This window comes from Empidonax traillii, unplaced genomic scaffold, assembly GCF_003031625.1.
Source record: "Empidonax traillii isolate 1590-97213 ecotype Southwest subspecies unplaced genomic scaffold, ASM303162v1 scaffold498:size1131258, whole genome shotgun sequence".
NCBI lineage: Eukaryota > Metazoa > Chordata > Aves > Passeriformes > Tyrannidae > Empidonax > Empidonax traillii.
Window position 1 is genome coordinate 475,710 of NW_020955691.1, and position 19,374 is coordinate 495,083.

A 19,374-nucleotide genomic window follows, 5' to 3' on the forward strand; every position below is an offset into this window, starting at 1 on the left:
CTCTTGCCAGGTGTATGCAGGTCTCCCAGGGCACAGAGGCTTCATGCCAAGCTATCTGTGGAAGAGGAGTTATTCCTGAACCTCTGAACTATTCCTGTGTGCACTGTGATGGGGGGGCCTGGCAAGCCAAGTGCTGTTGGTGAAGTTGGTTATGACCCAGAGATTTGAATGAAGCAGAGCTTAGCCTGTGGCTGCTGCTCCTGCCTCCACCTAATGCCTTGTATAGTCCTCATTGTGGTGGAAGCTGAATGTAGGCATCAAAGGGGAGAGCTTCCTCTGTAGTTTCTGCTTGTCGCTTTACTAATATCTTCATGCAGGTTGATTATGCCTAACAAATTTTGATTACTTTGCAGTGCAATGATCAAGTGAGGGGGGAAAAAATGAAAGAAAATTATAATATTTTTATACTTAAAAAAAAAAAGATTCTTATATAATCAGTTACAAATCAGAAATGCAAGAGATTATTCAAAGAATATATTTGTCTTTTTCACATTGTGCACAACTCAATGATCATTCCTTCTTACCTGCCGTTGTCATTCCCGAAAGCAAGGTCTTGGAAAGCTGTCCATTTTATCCTTCTGGCATGAATTTCTGCCTGTTTATATTCATGCACAATGTCCATCAGTCAATTAGCCCATCTCATCTGTCTATCTGCGTGGATACCACTGGTTACGTATCTATTGTATTTCCGAGGTATGTAGGTCACGTCTCCATTGGGTACTGCTGACTCTGCTAGACAGCAATTACACAAACGCTGGCTTTTACTGGAGAGAAAAAGAAACATTGCTAGGAAAGCCGCCTTAAGATTTGCCTTTTATTTTCTAAAGCCCTCTAATGGGAAGTCTACCTTGAGTGTTCTGATGAGTTTTGATCAGACAGGCTGACTTCCATGGGTTTGCTGTGCATTTTCACTTCTTGCTACCCTGCTTGCACTGCTTTTGTCTTGGCTATTACATAATCTGTTAGAGCCTTTTCACTTTCCTTTCTTTGCTTGCTTGCCTTTTTTTTTTTTTTTTTTTTTTTTTTTTTTTTTTTTTTTTTTTTTTTTTTTTAACCCAGACTATTCTGAGAAGTCAGTCCTGCACTTCTTGAGTATTGCTGTGACCCTCCTACAGAAACTGAAGCCCCTGTCTGCCGGGTGCAGCTTCCCAGGAGGTGACCTTTGGGGATGGGGGGCTTCAAGGCTGGAGACTGACTGCAGATTTCTGAGGGAGAGGGAGATCTGATGAACTGATCTGATGAATCTGATCCTGTGATGCTGCCCAAGCACATGGTGTTTCATGATGAGATAGGACGATTTCTTTGTTCAGGGCTTGAATGCTTCTTTCCCACTAGTGACAGAGAGAGCCATGCTGGCTTGGTTGTGTTCAATGCTTAACAGGCTTAGCCTCAAAGGTGTGAATAGCCCCAGTGAGGTCATCAGAGGTCTTTCCATGTTCCAGGTCTTTACGAGTTAGGCATGTACTTTGCTGAATCAAGGCTGCAGCTCTTCATGTTCCTTGTCCTGCATAGCTCAGTGCTTCACTGTATTTGATCCTATATTCACGCAGTTTCTCACCAGAAGAACCACTGAGTCATCTAATCTGGTATGAACCCCAAGTAGTGGCTCATCAGCCAAAATTGCTGGCAAATGCTTTCATCCAGTTCACCACCTTTTTTTCTGAAGGAGAAGGGAAACAGCTGTTTGAGTGAGGAGCACAGCCAGACAGCTGGACGCCTGCTCCGTGCATCCAGCCGGGCTGCTGAGCCGCCCGCAGCGCCCAGGCTCTCCTGGCAGCAGCACGACCCGGCCCTTGCCGTGCCTGAGGCACGACACCCAGCCCCACTCTGATATCCTGACCTTCAAGACCCTCAAATTGCATGTGTTTCTTCCTGCCCTGTGCACACCAACTTGTGTCTGGCTCAGGCTTTTCCTGAAAGGTCTTGAGAAAGCTGGTCATAGGCATGCCTCCGTATCCTGGCGTGAGACCACCTCTGGGGACTGCAGTGCCAGCTTTTTCTCACCTTTGAGGCACTCATATTACCTAGTGAAGTCACTTCTCGGTCATTTTTGCTCAAACTCCAGCACAGCTTAAGTTATTCAGACCTCCTTGAAGGCAGACATCCCGTTGGCAGTGGCATCTTCCTCTCTGGGTATGCTGAATTTCCAGTGGGGGAGTGGCCTGTGAAGTGTCACCCTTGGCTTGGTCAGTGGGACCTGTAATCCTTGCTCACAGGTTTCATGCTGGAGCAGTACTGAGGAGCATTGTGTTTTCCTGCTCCGTTTTTCCTTCTGATTACTCATTTGTATGAGTCAGTCTTAGCATTGTGCCAGTCCTTGTGTCAGTGTGAATGTTACTGTCAGGGACTTAATATTTATTTCACTGATAAAAATTTGTAATACTGGGAAGGCCAGGAGCAACCCCTGCGGAATCCCACCAGAAGTCTTTTCATTTGATAGAAATTCCCCACTGATGCCTGCTTTTAGCTCTATCATTTAGCCAGCTATTAATCCATTCACTATATGCTTGAATAAAATTATGTAGCGCTGTTTTTTAATCAAAGAGTTATTTAGTATTAAATCAACTGTCATACTGAATGCAGGTAAGTTCCATGCGTGCAACTTGTTTCTCTAACTAAGCTTGTAGTTTCAAAGTGTAAAATAAGGTGCTTTGTTTGTTTTTCTTTTGTGTTGTTTTAAGATCTGGTTTCTGTAAAACCAAGTCAATTGACTGGCTTTAATTATATTCTTTTGCAAGCATATCATCTGGCTTCTTTGCAAATATGGAACAAATATTTACCAAACACCTCTGCCTCTTTTTGAATCATTAGCAACAATCCTGTCATCCGTAGCCAGTAATAGGCCTACACTGGATTTTTTTATTATTATTATTTTAATTTGCTCTAAGGTCTACTTGAATGTCACATATTTGTCGAGCATAGATTTTTCTCTGAAGTCTTCAGCTTCCCTTTTCAGTTTACCGTACTTCATAATTTCCAACACATGTATAGATTTTTCCCAGAAAAAAAAAAAAACAACAAACTCCACAGCAACTTTTTTCCATGTTTTTTTTTAAACCCACATTAGTGAGCAGGACATAACAAAGCCTAGATCAAGAAAAAGTCTTAACTTCCAGACGTGCTGAAATGAAGAAAAAGAAACTCCAAGCCTCATCCTGAATCTTGTCCCTATCTTCCAAAAAGAAACATTCAGTTTTTGGCAAAATTGACCAACCTGATATTTGCAGTTCCTCTAGCTTTTCTATTAAAAGCAATGCTATTCTGAACTGTAATCCATGAAAAATACTACCATTTTGCTTTTTTTCAGAGATTGTCTGGTCAGGAGGGGGGTCAAAACAACAGTCTGCAGCAAGTCATATGTCTCCACATTAATCCACACAAGGAAGTGTCTGTTTCACTTATTTCCAAATGAGGAATGTTTTCCTTAGAGAGGTAGCAAATTGATTTTCCCCACATGGAGCATGGGATATCTGATTTCCAAAACAAAACTTTCAGAAATGGCTACACAAGCCCGCTCTTTCTCCGTGTGGGTTAGAAAGCAGCGTGGTTCCTTAATGTTCCCCGTAAGATTGTTCGCTGCTGTGCTCTGGGGTTTCCAGGTCAAGTCTGGCAAGTTCAGTTATAAAGAGGGGAATAAACAAGTGTTTGCATTCAGAAAAAGATTAGTAAAAATAATTTTATTATTGAGATTGTTCTACATTGCATGCTTGAGTAAGCAAGAGGTGTGTGTTTGCAGAGAGGCTGTGTGACCTCCACAGCTCAATGGGAGCTTGACCTGTTGGTAGATGCTCATCAAGATTTCCATAGGTGTACTTAGGATCTTGTTGAAAGCTTCCCCAAATTCAGTTGATACTGTTGTTTCCTAAACAAAGGTCTGGGGTTTTTTTAGTGTGGTCTGATCTTTTGTCTTATTTTTCAGCCACTTCAATTTCTGAGCCTTGGATGCAGTGTTAGGTTAGTTACAATTTGCTTCTCTTCACTAGCTCCGCTCAGCGTGCCTGAGTGATAAATGCCCCAGGCCCTCCTTCTTGGACCCTGTTTCCAGGAGGCAAAAGTTTTTAAATAAACTTTGAGGGGTGAAAGGAAAATAAATGAAATGTAAGATCCTGAACTCAAAGTGCAGAAAAGGGAATGAGGTGAAGGAGAGAAAATAAAGAGATGGAGGTGACGAGGAAATCAAGGAAGCAGCTGGGACTCCAGAAAGTATGCGAGGTTAACTAACCTTCCAACAGTTTTTGAGACAGAGCTTAAATAATAGCAATATGCTTTCCTTAACTTTCAGATATTGCAGAATGCCAGAAGCCCCCTAGAGGGGTAAGTGTTAAAGCCATTAAACCTGTTAACTTTCTATTCATTACATTTTAAAAGGTGCAACATGTAACCATGATTTTCAGCCAAGAGCTAACTTTTGCCAAGCTGCTTTAGGGATGTCCTCAGCAACCAGCTATTTGCCACCTGCTAGCGGGCATGGTCAGTGCATGGATTTTGTGGAGATCTGGGACCATTCTTCTCACCTTGCCTTTGATGACCAGGCACCTCCATATGCCACCTCCAGCTTATGTTTGGCACCTGCATCATGAATAGCTCTGTGATCTGACACATCCTGCCGTTTCCACCTGCCTAAGAGGGAAGGTCTCCTAGTCTGCTCTGTATTTACTGATGGTTTTGCAGCTTAAGGCCAAGGATTCTGGTGTCACAGCTTTTGTGCATGTGTGTGAAAACTGGAAGGCAAATCAAGGACTGGCACAGTGCGAAAAGATTCAGTGAGGAGACATTCCGCAATGTGTCCTTCGGGGAGGAGAGGCTGTTGATGCATTTAGCAGGTGTGCTGCAGCTTTGCCTCATGCAAGCACACATCTCTGAACCTGGTGCCACAGCACATCCCTGTTTATTAACTCCTTGCAACTTCCAGTGCTCCACCTTAATCCTGGCTTGTGATTGCTTCCCTCTGGTACACTCCCGCCTCTGTGTTTGGAGCTGACCTGACTCTGTGAGCCCACCCTCAATGGAGACCCAGATCTTCTGCTGGCCCTTCTTTGCTGGTGGCCCTGGACATTTTTGCAAGCTTGGTTGAGGGGGTTTTTTTCTTGTATTGATTTTTGCAGTTGGCAAAAATGCTGTTGTTCTTCCTTCATCTTTCCGCAGGCCAGAAACATGGTCACAGAAAACAACAGGCAGCCAGAATCTGGTTGGCACTGCAAGTTGTAAGTGCATTAGCAATGCTGAGCAGCTATCCTGATACATTCCTCAGCAAAATACAGCAATGGTCTTCCTTTCCTTATTTTTTTTTTCTCCCCTCTCTTTGTCTCTCTCTCTCTTTTTTTTTTCTCCTGCTTTTGAAGTGTTTCTGAGAAACTGGAATATCAGCAAGCCAAAATCAAAAGTCATATCAGGAAATGGTTACGCAGGTCAGAGAGGCCTGAAACTTTGATCATGAGCATCACAATTGCTTAGATGTGCTTTAGAGTAAGAAATGTGGAGCAAGCAATTAAAAGGTACGTGTTTTAGGCATGAGTGCAGTACTGTTTACTTACATGGTTTGCTGAGCAGCCAACAAGGTCCAAGGTTATTTTGGGCTCAGCATGAGTAAGTGATCCAGGTATGACAAATGAGGTAATGCATTCCAGGCTCATTAAAAAGTCTTGGCTACACCACTGATTTTGACAAAGTGCCAACATAGCTTGACCTCAGCTGTGTGAAGGCCACTATTTTTTTTAACACCCTCCCTATAACAACATCTTTTACATTAGCCAAAATATATACTCCAGTGTTATTGGGAGGGTTGAACTCACTGGAGTGAGTTCTCACCAGTGATAATCAGACTCCTAAAAAATAGATAATTTTACTGTAACTGACCTACTGAAGTCAGGTACCCCAAACCCACAGTCTCTTGACTTATTTGTGCCTCCAGGAGTGGTTGGGTAGACATAGTACATGGCAGGAATGAGGTGAGGTTTGGAAATGCTCCTCTTTCCCATGTCCTGCTAAGCAGGCAAAGTCTTTGAGAGTTGCATTAACTGAGGGCGATAGGGACAGCAGAGCAGTGGCCACAACTTTTCAGAGTTTTCAGAGAGGGCAGGGTAGTTGCCTTCTTGTGCTCTTTCTGCCCTGTCCCAATCACCTACAATATCCTTATGTTTGCACTGACTGATATGAGTGTGGAGGGGAAGATGTAATTTTTGAGCAATGATGCTGTTTCATGGCTTCATGAACAGAGAGGACCTCTAGCTCTGAGGAAACATCTAGCTAGTCTGAGCGATTAGCCATGAGCTCCTCTCTTTTCTGTGTGGCTCTCTTACTTTGTGAGTCAGAGCCTGTTGCTGAGCTTCTCTGCGATTCCTGGTCTTTATTTCTGTGCACAGATGCCTCTGGACTGTCCTTGTTTGATTGCTGTAGTCTGTAGGCAGCTCTCAAGAACAGGCTTTGGGAGGACCAGGCCAGATTCTAGCTGGGGTACGTTTTAGTCAGCAAAGATTTGCCAATCTCCATGTACAGATAATCTGACTCCTTGTGCTGTGCATGACACAGGCTTTGCATTACCCTCTCAGGTGTGAGAGTTTGTAATAAAAACATATAGGGTATTGCTGGTGCTTTGGCACTACAGAGTGTAGCCGTGGTTTCGGGACTCCTGAGCTCAAGTAGAGTTACCTTGTACTGTGCATTTTGCCGTAGGTGTGTTTTATCTGGTCATAACCTGAAATGCTTGCCAGGACTCAGCAGGTGAAATGGCTTTCTCAGCTGGGCTCCAGATTGCTGTGGCACCTGCACGTTTTGCAGGGAAGATAATGTCTTGTGCTTTGCCTGGTTCTAAGTGAACATGCCTTTTGTGGTGATTAGCAAATTTGGGATGAGCTGTGATCCCAAGAAAAGGCTTCTTGAGTTAGCAAACCTTCAGTGTACAGGACACCTGTGCCTTGCTAGTACTGATCCTTTTAATCACACCTGAGTAGAGGCAATGCAAGTTCCCAAAAGCCCATCAAGGGTCCCAGTAGGTGTTTCAGTGGCTGAATTTTTCCCTCTTTCAGATGGAAGCAAAAAGAAAGAAAAAAAGGTGGAAAATACCACACCTTGGCAAAAGGCAAATATGTTGTCAAATGCACAGGAAAGAAAGTTTTTGAGCCGGTAGTGTCCTATGTCTCTCATACTCCTATTACAGGCACTCAGACTAAAGAGGTGGCAAATAAATGCAAACTTTCTTCTGTACTTATTTATGCATTTTTTACTTTAATTTGCTCTGCTTATGTTCTCACCTTCTGGGAATGTGCAAGTTATCAGGTCTAACTGCCACAAATGCTTTCAGAAAATGATTTTGAAAGCCATATGCACAAACGTGAAGAAATTGAATCGTTTCAGATATTCTCAGGTAGTCATGCCAGGACTCCTTCTCCACCAAAACCCAGAAAAAAACGTAGGATACTCACTTAGCAGTCCAGTAAATACTAAACATACAGTGTCATCATGAAAACTGACTGGGACTAAGCCGCAACATGTGTGTAAAATAGCTTTAAAATAATTATGAATAACAAATTCAAGACATTTGCAGTGTGCTCATGAATATGTCAGAAATTAAACAAAAAAATGACAAAACTGAAACAAGTATGTGACTTGTAAATTATTTCTTTGGTCCTAGTCATATTTCCTAGCTCACAAGAACAAAATGGATGTCACTGAAGTGCAATAAGCTTCAAATAATGCTTTTATTTAAAATGATTTAGGGAGCAAATATTAATGGATTTGTTTCAAGTGTGACTGGAACTATGTCAAATGTTTTCTTCTACAGGGTAAATACTAGATGCAAGGACCTTCTGGTATTAATTCCTATTGCTGCTTTGTTGTTAATTGTGTGTCAGGTCTGGAACGGCTTCAGGTGATTTAAAGTCATTCCATGGGGCGTGTGGGATAGTCCTCGAGTGTGCTGCGCCCAGACCTTCCCTGCTGCAGCTCCTGAGCCACGGGGAGAATGCAAATACCCCATTTCGTAGTGGGTTTGTGCCAGTTCTGCCATGGAAGGCTCCAATTCAAACAGTGTTTATATGCAAGCTCAATATACCTGGAATTTAGAAACAAATGCCTTCTTGCTTTTAAAGCTTTTAGCAAAACATTAGCAGCGCTTTATAGTGTGATACAAAGTACAGTGCCAAAACTCAGGATAACAAGTATGTTTGGAAAACATTGAGCCTTGAACTAGTTTCTTTATTCATTAAAGAGACAGAAAGAAAGAAAGAAAGGACAAGTAATTCATATACAAGTATATTTGATGTTTGCTCAGCCACATCCCTCTTCTGCAGTGTGTTGGGCCAGGCCTGGGGATCCATTCGTTCGAAGGTTGATCTTTCAGCGTGCGTGCCAGGGTGTAGGAGGCTCAGGGAGCGTTACTGTTCTCTTTGGTACCTGCTTGAAGAAGATGCGACTGCTGGGGCTGACCACGGTTAGGGATCTGTCCGTCCCATGCAGGTCGTGTGCCAAAAAACAAGCAGGAGCACATCAAAGGCTGAGCGGGGTTTATGAATCTGGCTGGGCGGCGTGGCTAGGGCTGGCAGTCTGGCAGCCGGCGCTGGATCCTCGGAGCTCATCCCACGCTCCCGCCGAGCCGCTCATCTCTGTTTATATGAGTAATGGAGCGGCTGGGGGAGGGGATTTGGAAGCAGGGAGCAAATACTCCGAGTGTTCATTTTGTGTAAGGCTGACATCCACACCAAGTCGAGACTCCCAGCGACGTAGTGTGCAGTCACATGCTGTAGCATTCATGAGTACAGATATAAATCAGACAGATGTTTGTCGACTGGAATGGGTAATAATTTCTTTCTCTCTTTGTTTGATTTTGCATGTTAGCCTCAGATGACAATTTCAGAATTGCTTTCTGCAGTACTTTTCAATAAGCAGAATGTGCTTCACTGGAGATAGATGGAGATATTTCTCTAGGGAGATAAACATGTTTTTAGCTAGACACACATATGGACTTACACCCATATGCACATACATAAATATATACACATATATATATATTTTTACTATGTGTCAGTGTTGGGGGCAGAGAAACTTTTGATTTTAAACCTGCAGCTTTTCTCTTTCTCTAAACAGACCAAAGATGACAGTGTTACTCAAACTATAAAATCAAATTAGCACCCTTTATTGTGTTTGCAAACTAATTAAAATGTAAAATGTCCTGAAACCACTGGCTTACTGTGTGACAAATGTAAGATTAAAAACAATTAGAAGACACTCAAGAGGTTTGAGATGTTTAGATTTCTAACATTGTTCTAATCATCCCTTTAAGTAATGAAAACAATGGTTACCTAAAAATTAAAGGTTTAAAAGAAATTATCTTATTCAGTACAGTCATTAGTTAATGAATGTTTGTCATTTTAAATGTTGCCATAGTAGTTGGAGGCTGATTTTTAAATCTGAAAGCAGAGAGGACGCGTAATAATGAGCAAACATCTGCTTCATCTATTATTTCTATATATGATCATAATTTATATTTTAATACTACTATTGAAAGATGACTGTGATATTTTTTATGATGATCCATATCCCATTCCTCACATGGCTCAGCACAGTTAGGATTTAGTCACTGTGTTATTTCAGGGCTGTTTTATCTTAAGAATTGGACAAAACTGAAAGTGATTCATGTTAATTTGTATGTGTGGTGTGTAACCCTTATGAAACAATCAATCACTTATTTCAGTACTTGTCAACTTCCAGAACTAGTTTTTAAGGGTTTTTTTGATCCATTTCAGGACTCAGGGGTAATTTTTTATTTTTTTCTTAAACTTTTTCAGAAGAACTTTGACAAGAATGACAGGATATATAAACATTTCTTGGAGCTGTGAGGAATTTCAATATTTCAGAATGTTTCCAAAGCCAGATGTTTCCCAAAGTTGGAAATAGTAGTTAGTACTCTTGCTTGAAGATTAGAAATAATAAAGGCAGCAGGGTGATTAATGCAAAGTTACCTATTAATATTCAGTTTTGTTCCTTTTTGTACCATGGAGAAATGTTTGTGCTTTCTCTCCGAGTCCTTCGGAGACCAGTGTTTGACTTTATATTAATTAGCTATGTGAAAGTAGAACAGATCAGCTTTGGGGGATATTCTATAGAAACGTATAGTGTGTCAAGATGTAACCCGTGGAGGATGGGAATCTTGTAATAAGCATTTACTGTAGACAGATGTGTACATTTCTGTGACTGATTGTAGTGGAATTATTTATTATGCTTTCAGCTGTTAAGAATCCAGGATAAGACAATGTGCTCAAATTGTTCTCCATTAATTTTCAGCGCCAAATCTTAAAGGCAGACCGCGCAAAAAGAAGCCATGCCCACAGAGAAGAGATTCATTAAATGGCATTAAGGATTCCAACAATAATTCTGAAAGCAAAGCTGTTGCCAAGGTAAATCACTTAATAATACTCTTTTCAGTACACTCTCCTTTTTTAGGTACAACCCTGCCTTTGTTTCCCAGCATGCTGTTTCAAATTTAGAGTGTAACTTATTTTCTTGGGGATGATAAATGTAATTTTTTTCAATAGTTTTATTTTTCAACTTATCTTGCCTGTGTTCAAAGTTACCAACAACTGTAGTCACCTAACAACCTAATGCTATCAGCTTGTTGGTAACTGGTAGTGCTTAAGCTTTCTTGGCATCTAGTGTTAGTTTTCACATTCTGTGACACACAAACATAGTTTGTGACAGTATCTTCGAATTAAAAATAAACTTGGGAGCAGCTCACCCTGTTACAATGTACTTCTAAATATAAGTTTGAAGATAAACAGACTATGAAACAAGAGCCGCTCCAGTAATGGTTTCTAAGAAGCGCACACAAGCGACAGTACCCTGATGTTAAGATCTTGACATTTTTAAACTAGGAAAAAAAAAAAAAAAAAGATAAAGGCAGAAACTCAGTACAAAAGCTTAAAAAGAAAAAATCTGGGCTGTTTCTTTAATACTTAGTGCTGAGCTGCATGTTCCAGGGTTCGTTGAATAGTGTGTGCTTTTACAGAGTCTTCTGTATGTGCTGCAGTGCTTAGCTCATACTGCAAGTAAAAATTGGATCATTGATTTGTGTTTATACACCTAATCTTTTAGATATTTATGGATTTGTGTCTTTTCCTTAAAATATCTTAAAATGAAGCTTCTGTAGTGTAATTGCATCCTTTTTTCTATGTTGTCTGAGTGGTTTTAAGTAGGAATTTGGTCTTCTCTTTTAAAAAAAAAGCAGCACAAATGGCTCCTTTCAAGATGATTTAATTTGAAACTCTAATATGCAAAGATGGAAAATTACTTAGAGCACTACTTGATTTTTATCTGAGGCAGAACTTTGTCACTGATACTTTTGAGCTAAACAGCTGAAGAGGTTTGAATATACTGAATTTTTACGCCAACTCCTGCCAAATCTGTTGTTTCAATAAATTAGATGGATGTGTATCTGAAAAACGTTGCCATTGTTGTGACCATCTCTTTAGGAAATACAGTGAATGTATAGACCCATTTGCGTTGGTATTGTTGTACACAGTGAATGTCCTGGGAGATTAGGAGGTTAAAGAGGTCAAGTGGAAGTGTTCTGCTCTCAGTTTCTCATAGGAAGGCAAATTAAATTCCACCTCCTCCTCCTCCTCCCTAGGAGTTCAGTTAAAATTGTGCCTTCTGTTGATGACGATAAAAGAGGCTGAAGTTCATGATGAAGCTCTGCCCTTAAGTCACTGTTTCTCTTCTCTTTGTGCCCTATTGTGCTCAGTTGGAGCCTGTACTATCGTATTAGACAGGCATGGTGAGAGATGATGGAGCCTGGTGTGTTGAGTTGCAGGGTCCTGCCAGATACTATAGTTTGTCTGAATGTTTTCTCTGTGAAAGAACGTGCAAAATTGACGGTGTGAAAATGTCTCAATTTGCCTCAACTCCCCTTCCCCCAAGGCATTTTTCATGTTAAAATATTACCAGCGAACTGCGGCATGGGCCGTATTGTCAAAGCACCCTGGACTGTAGCACAAGTAGTTCTGCCTCTTCAGCACCTGATATATAGGTATTAGATAATTAAAAACTACAGTAACGCTTCGTACCAAATTGTTTATCCTCTCTGTTTATATTTGGGTTCACCCTACTCGTCAGATGGGAGGATATTTCAGATCAGAAGTAATTCCGCCTATTTATCTAGTCATACTGTGCTCATCATTGTGCAGATATTAATAGCATTAATTATCTTGGCCAGCTTAATTTCATTATAAATAATAGACATGCTCATGATATAATGTCCTTGCATGTAGTCGCACTGACTTCACTGTGGCTCTTCACATCAATCTGTGTCTCAGGGCTGTGGATATACTTTAATAAGAGGAGGACAGCGAATCAAACCCTCTACAGCAAATGTACTGCACCTTACACAGACCCTGCCTCTGGGTTACTGGGGAAGGAGAGGAAGTGTATTTGGGGAAGGGGGAAGAACAGAGATCCACCTGCTATCTTCTCATTTTTGGGAACAGTTGGAATGTTAAGTCATCATCTGAAACTCTATGTTGGACTCCCCCACTGACTCCTGTCAGTGCTCCATCTCCAACTAATGCTGACAATGGGTCTGTGGAGAGCAGGGTTGGACACTGCTGGTGTAAACGGGACAAATCCACTTGTGTCAGATGCTGAAGCTTTTTCGCAGTGGTCCTGGCCATAGTCCTGTTCCAGCTAAAATCGCTTTTGAGCAGAAGTTGTGCTGCTTGCTTTCTCAGATCATGTCCCTCAGTGTCTGACAGCAGCCTCACTTCCCAGTGGCAGGGCGACAGCTCTGACAGAGTTGCAGTGGCTCTATGGTTTGAGTCAGGAAACAGCAGAAGTGGCATTCTGAATTCTGTGGATTTCAGCATGTCAAGCTGCATGGTTGTAATGATTTGCTGAATTTCATGTTCTCAACTACCAGTGACTGGAAAGCTTTGTACCTCCTTACAACATAGTTCCCATTAGGCGTGTGTACCCTGAACCATCAGCAGATTGTTTCGTAGGCTTTTACAGTTACCTGACATGCAAAAGTGTCTAGTTGGGTAGGAGCAGCTCTGAGTAAGTCCCAGTATAGGTGGCTTGTTAAAAAGAGAGTGATAGTGGGACAGTCAGTGTGGTCCTGGATGTGCAGGCGCTGCCAGGGAAAGCGCATCATTCATGTGCCACTTCTTGCTGGTCACTGCATCCATTTCAGTACCTCTGGGGAAAGATCTCAGGGGATTTCCCTCCTAGACTGGGAAGAGAATACCAGGGCGTCTACTTGGTCAGGATCAGCTCTCCTGGAGAGGGATATATCAAGCTCTTCTCTCAAAACAGTCCCAGGACTTTGGAGGCTTTTGTACTTCACTCCTTCACGTGTCATCAGTGCTGGATGGGCTTCTGGGACTTGCAGGCTCCAACATGACCCTCATTGTGCCTGCTTCATCCTCCCATAGAGTGTTCCCATTCAAAGTGTGCAGAAATGCATTCTAAGGATTTTTAAAACTGGCTGATCTGACCATTTTGAAGAGCTGAAAGGATTAACTTGTTAAACATGGAAATTGTCCCCAAATGAATCTACTCATTTCATCTCCTAGTGCAAATGCTGAAGTAAATGTCTCATTTCATTTGTACAGCAAGATCTAGGAAATTAGTTTAAAAGTCACCAGGATATGTTTTTCCTGTGGCCACAGGTGGCCTGGAATGCTCTCAGACCTGGAGATTTATTCTGAGCGCCTCAGCCATTATCTGGTTGAAACTGTAAAATGCAGGTCTGTAGTGGTCTGTGTCGTGTGTGACCTCTGGCAGGAGAAGACAAACACACGGGTGTACCCATGAGTGTTCACTGGTCATGGATGATCCGCCTGTGATGGAACACACAACAGGAGATGGTCAGATGTTCCAGAACCCATCTCTGGGCACCCCCAGCTTATCCATACTGCAGCACTGGGCCTCAAACACTGAGTGGATGAAGCATTGCTGCCTTCATGAAAGCTTCATTGAACCTGACACTGCTTGGAGTCCATCCATTGCATTTTGGCACCTCTGAGTTTCACAGGTGATTTGACCTTACTTCTCTAGACTGAAGAGAGGGTTTTTCTCACTTCTGGTGGCTTTCTTAAAGTTATTTAATTTGTTTCCCTTCATCTCCTTCAGAGTAGCATCCCTTACCATTAGTTTGCTTGCGCAGCAGTGAGCTTGGATTTCAGTTAGTGTTCGTGCCCACACTGTCTTTGCAAATGTAGTTCTGAGTTGTCGAGTTTGAAAAAGAATATCCAAGCAAGCAGGTAACAAAACTGGATAAATGTTTCCAGGTCCAGTGAATTTGTTCTAAATTTGCAGCTCAAGTTGAAAAATCCTGCAGTTATTGAAGTCATGAATTCATACTGGGAATGCTAACTCAGTCTTTGGTGAAGCATTGAAACCTATGACAATGTCATCTAAACTTTATAAGAGGAAGCTGTTAAATATTTTTTGTGAGGAGCCAAAGTAAAAAAATCAAGGGGTTACAGCTCTGACCTGAAAAGTGGATGAGGAAATCCAAAGTGTATTTAATAGGAAAAAATCCCATTAGCTCCACTGAGTTTTGGATGAAACCCAGGATCTTTACAGGAGTTTAATCAACAAGCATATCTATTGCTAAAAGACAAAGCATGGTGTCTTGTGCCATAGGAAGACAGCATCTCTTTGAACCATGCAGCTGGAGAATATCAAGCAGTACAGTGGACATACTACAGCAGCAAGTGATCAAGAAAAATCCTACAAGTTCATTTCCCAGTCCCTGCTGCGTTGCCTGGGAGGAGTGAGCCTGTACCCTGTGGTGACCAACATGGAAGTTTGTCAGCAGCATCAACTACCATGGAAAACTAACCACTTTTCCCTTCTGGTTAGGAGCTACCACTGCTTTGTCCACCATCTGTGGAAAACAGTGGAGGCAGATAACCTTAAGTCAGAGCTTTCTGCAAAGTTAATACCTGGTGGAGTATAAAGATGTTGCTTTCCCTGAGCCTGAAATGCAGGGTAGCTTTATTAAGATGAAATGGTCTTTCCAGTGATATGTTTGTTGTTTGTTTATAAGCACTTGGGTAATGCTTTACACGGCAGTTGTATCCAAAATGTCAACAAGTACCTAGGAAGTACCTGATTTTAGAACTGACAGTTCTGAAGGAGAGTCCATTGGTTGCTTGAGCAAGAGCTCCTGCCTTCCAGCAAGATACCCTGCTGTCCTCAGCTGTCCTCCTAAAATACCAAATACTGGCTCTTACCGTCTCCCTGCTCCCTCTGGGAGCACAAAGGATGTGTCTTGGATGTGGTATGGAACTGCCACAAGGCTCCTGAGAGCACTCAAAAGCCTTGAAGGGGCAGTGCAAATCCAAAATACATGTAACTATCTCTACTATCTTGTATTAGAGGACTTCCAGTATTTTACTGGAAATGTATTGATTGCATGGTCCCAGTGTCTTGGTCATGTAGAGCTTTCAAACGTCAGGGTGCAAGGTTGCTCTTTTTATTTTTTTTGTATACGCACATCAAGTGAATGCTTGATTTGTAATTTGCTTGATTCAATGGGAGGATTATCTTCAGGAGGGACTGAAGGATTAAGCCAGTCTCAGTGGATATTTTTCTCCATGTTTTTGAATACCGTGAAGAGGTAAAGTGGTTCCAAATTGTTGATTTCCTGACTGGCACACATCTGCTGGGCAGGCCAGTGGGAGACCTGGAGCTCTGGGACTTGTGTGCTTTGGGGCTCCCAGTGTCTACCAGGAAAGAGTCCAGCTACCAGCCTCTCCCTTCTGCTAAAGACTTAGGGCTGTGCTCAAGTTGAGCCAATGCCCAAATCCAGATGACTTGAGTCCATGCTGCAGCAGAACCTCCACTCGTGTGCTGAGAGCTCTGCCTGGGTAAGGCCTGCCAAGGTTTGCATCTATTTTGGTGGGCCAAAGGAGAGAAAAATGTGTCGTTTCAGAGCTGGCTGCTGAGCATTCCTGGAAGGGGCTGAGCACCCTCAGCTCCAAGGGTTGTCTAAGGGAGTTGACAACACTCGGTGTCAATCCTGAAGTAAGGTTATTATTAGACTTGCTAATGGCAAGTGTATGTAAGAGATGGAAGCTGTCTGTGACATAGCAATGTATAGTCATAAAAATGCAGATCTGGAGAGCATTACCAATGAATTATAATGATTTAAAGATGTGGCTATTTAAAAATGTTGTGACTAAGATTCAGAACAAGACATTTAGCTCTATAAATAGCTTCCTTTGTTTCCCCTCAAACACAGTCACATGGTTTGGCCTTCATTTTTAAAACACTCCATTCTGCTTAGGAGAGGGTATTTATTCCTTAAGTGAAAATTAAAGGTTACCCAGATCTGATATGACATCTTTTCTTTTCCCAGGTAAAATGTGAGGCTAAGTCAGCTTTGCCCAAACCCAAGAGTAACAACAGCAACTGTAAGAAAGGCTCAAGTGAGGATAAATCAAAGATTGCCGTAGGTGAAGAATGCCGAGCTGATGAGCAGGCTTTCCTTGTGGCTCTTTATAAATATATGAAAGAAAGGAAAACACCAATTGAACGAATACCCTATTTAGGTTTTAAGCAGAGTAAGTATCCTTTTTCTCACTTTCTTGTTGACATTTTAGAATGGTTTGGCTTCTCTGGAGAAAGCATTTGCGCACGACGCCTATTTTAAAGCCTTATGGATGGGGGGGACCGTATTTATATCTACACATTTTCCAGTCCAGGCATTTCACTGTCTTATGCCTAGATTTGCATCTCTTCCTTCTGGGGTAGTTGCTGCCGGATATTTATAGGTTTAAATCCGCTGATTATGACTAGAAATAGGCATGTTGAAAACTCTCTAGTTTTCTGTTTTGTAAATCTGCAGCGTCTGTAATGCCTTTCTTCTGAGTTAATAATATGACGTATCTTTATTGTGCCCAGATGTTCTTTATGAAAGGACAAATATTAAAGGAAGACATTTAAAGGTGGTCAAGAAAGGCACAAAAGGGATCATATTTTTAAGCCCCAGAATGTGTTTATAGTTAATAAATTACTGACTTTGGAGAATATAAAACCAGACTGTGTCTGTTTAATACAGAATGCAGTGTTTAGAATTGCTTTGGCATGTACAGTTTGTAGTGCCACAATCTGTAAAACAATTGTAGGTAGAGAAGATACAGTTGTAACCCAATTTTGCATAAATATTGCAGCACAATGTAGATCTTTCATAGTTTCCAACAAAAGCTGTAAATGGGGGTATTTTTCCTCCTTATCTATAGATTGAATGATACTTTATTTCCTTAAAGGGAAAACGCCATGGATTGAAATATTATTTACTCTAATTTATCTCCCAGATTAAAACCATGTGTTATTTTGATGAAGAATGTCAAACCTGTATGTTTTACATAACAATTTACATACCTAATAGCAATTGGCACTGATTGCAACAGGCCTCCAGCAGCCATTATAAACTTATATAACTCCGAATGATTACAGTGTTTGTCTGAAAACTGGCTGCTTGAAATGGAAGTAAAATTAATGTACTATGAACAGCTTCGTTGCATTATGCATTGATTCAGATTAAATCAAGGCCTAAGCAAAGCTCTTGATAGCTTTGAAACAGTACAAGGTTCAATGAGGCTTTCAGAACGTTTCGTGTTGAGGAAATTATTTCTTCCCCCCCCCCCCATTTTACTCTGCTCTCCCTCAAGCATGGAGACAGGGTGGGCTTGAAAGACAAGCTAAAATATTATTTCTAAAATTCCCCACAGGCTTAGGACCCTCTGCTAACATTTAGCTGAAATACACTGAGACTTGCCTGACATTCATTATAAATTAGGGGCCTGATCCAGCAAATACTTAAATACGAAGAGTAAGTATACTGAGAAGAGCAGAAATGTTTGCAGGATGGGGCTTTGTATTTGTCCAAGCAAGACTTGTGCAAACACTGCCAATATAAATAGCTTAGTGGAAAGAGGCAGTATGTACTCTGCAACAGAGCATCCCCCCGTGGAGAAAGAGATGCCATCCTCCGCGGTCCACAGCATTATTGCTGACCTGGAGTATCTGCAGTGTGTCCATGGGGAATCAGTGTTTGTTGGTGGAATCATGCATATGCCTTTCACAGGGCTGACACCAGTTTTTCTTGTAACAATTAAAATAAAATAAAAAATCACATAAAAAATTAAAATAAAACAAAAGTGAGACAGCAGCAGCAAGCAGTGGGCCCCATGGCCAGGATGAAAAGCACGTGAGGGGGGAAGGGAGTTCTGCAGGAAGTTACAACTGTCTCTAAACACATCTTTTGAACTGAGTTGCCTCCTTCCCTCCAACCCCACAGCCATGGGCAAGGCACAACCAGCCACAGCATAATTATTATGGTAATGCTCATTTGTGCTCCATCTGGGTTCATTCACACGGGACCCGTTAGAACGCAGCTTATTGTTCATTGATTATGGAGACCATTATCTGAGCTGCAGTAAATATTGGATATTGTTGTCTAATCGATAGGCTTTCTCTGTGAGTCAGTGTGTGGCTCCTGCTTGCTGGCTAATGAAATCCGTATTAAACAAATAATTAAAAGCAACATTCTTCCCAATGAGTAATTTTTATTAGCAAGGTTGTGGAAACATGCTACAGTCATTATACTGTGCCTCTTATCAGCAAAGTCAAATGAGCCCATTACCTTTGTCTTAGTGTATTTTTTCAGTCCTGTTAAGGAATCTATAAGTGTGTTCTCTTATATGTAATTAAAAATATATATAGTATGGGCTAATATTTAATCTTCAGATTATGTAAATACCTCTTTGGAAAATGTTTCATGGGATTTTTTTCAGGGGCTGTAAGCTTTTTTTTTCTCGCCTTTTTTTTTTTTAACTGTTTAATTTACATTTCTTTGAAATGTGTTGGCTAATGCAATGCTTATCTAAATACTTATTGTCCCTCTAACAGTTAACCTTTGGACTATGTTTCAAGCTGCTCAAAAACTGGGAGGATATGAAACAGTAAGTGTTTAAGTAACTTAAATGAAATAATTGTGCAGTCTAACTTTTCCTTGTTAGAAGAAAAAAATGTAAAAGCAAACAATCATTTGCTGCATTTTAGGCTAGCTGTACACATTGTGGGTTTATTGGACCATTTTTGGAAACAGTCCCAATTAGTTCCAGGTTTGGCAAAATTGTAAACTTGTCGTAAAAACTACAAGTGGAAAACATATGTAACTCTTCCCTGTCAAGGAAATTAGTTGGGTCTGTAATTTTTTCCCATGTTGAGAAAGGGCTATTATTGTACAACAAGCCAAGATTGCATAAAAGAAATTTCACTTGGCAACATCCCTGACATCTGTTCATGTCTAATATGGGAAATGTATTAAAGGCTTTCAAAAGTAATCAGCATTGTCCATTAAGGAAGAGTATG

The 19,374-nt window shown here is 41.3% G+C and overlaps 1 protein-coding gene across 3 annotated transcripts in view; it reads left to right on the forward strand.

The window, feature by feature from the left end:
- ARID5B (AT-rich interaction domain 5B) overlaps nucleotides 1–19,374 on the forward strand; it is a 117,046-nt gene that overhangs the window by 68,895 nt on the left and 28,777 nt on the right. For 2 of the 3 annotated variants that reach the window (XM_027896453.1, XM_027896452.1), the window contains 3 exons: nucleotides 10,279–10,391; nucleotides 16,355–16,559; nucleotides 18,910–18,962. In XM_027896453.1, the coding sequence (XP_027752254.1) occupies nucleotides 10,279–10,391; nucleotides 16,355–16,559; nucleotides 18,910–18,962 (371 nt within the window). Of the gene's footprint in view, nucleotides 1–8,696; nucleotides 8,792–10,278; nucleotides 10,392–16,354; nucleotides 16,560–18,909; nucleotides 18,963–19,374 lie in introns of those variants that run through there. The other variant, XM_027896454.1, reaches the window with a different exon arrangement.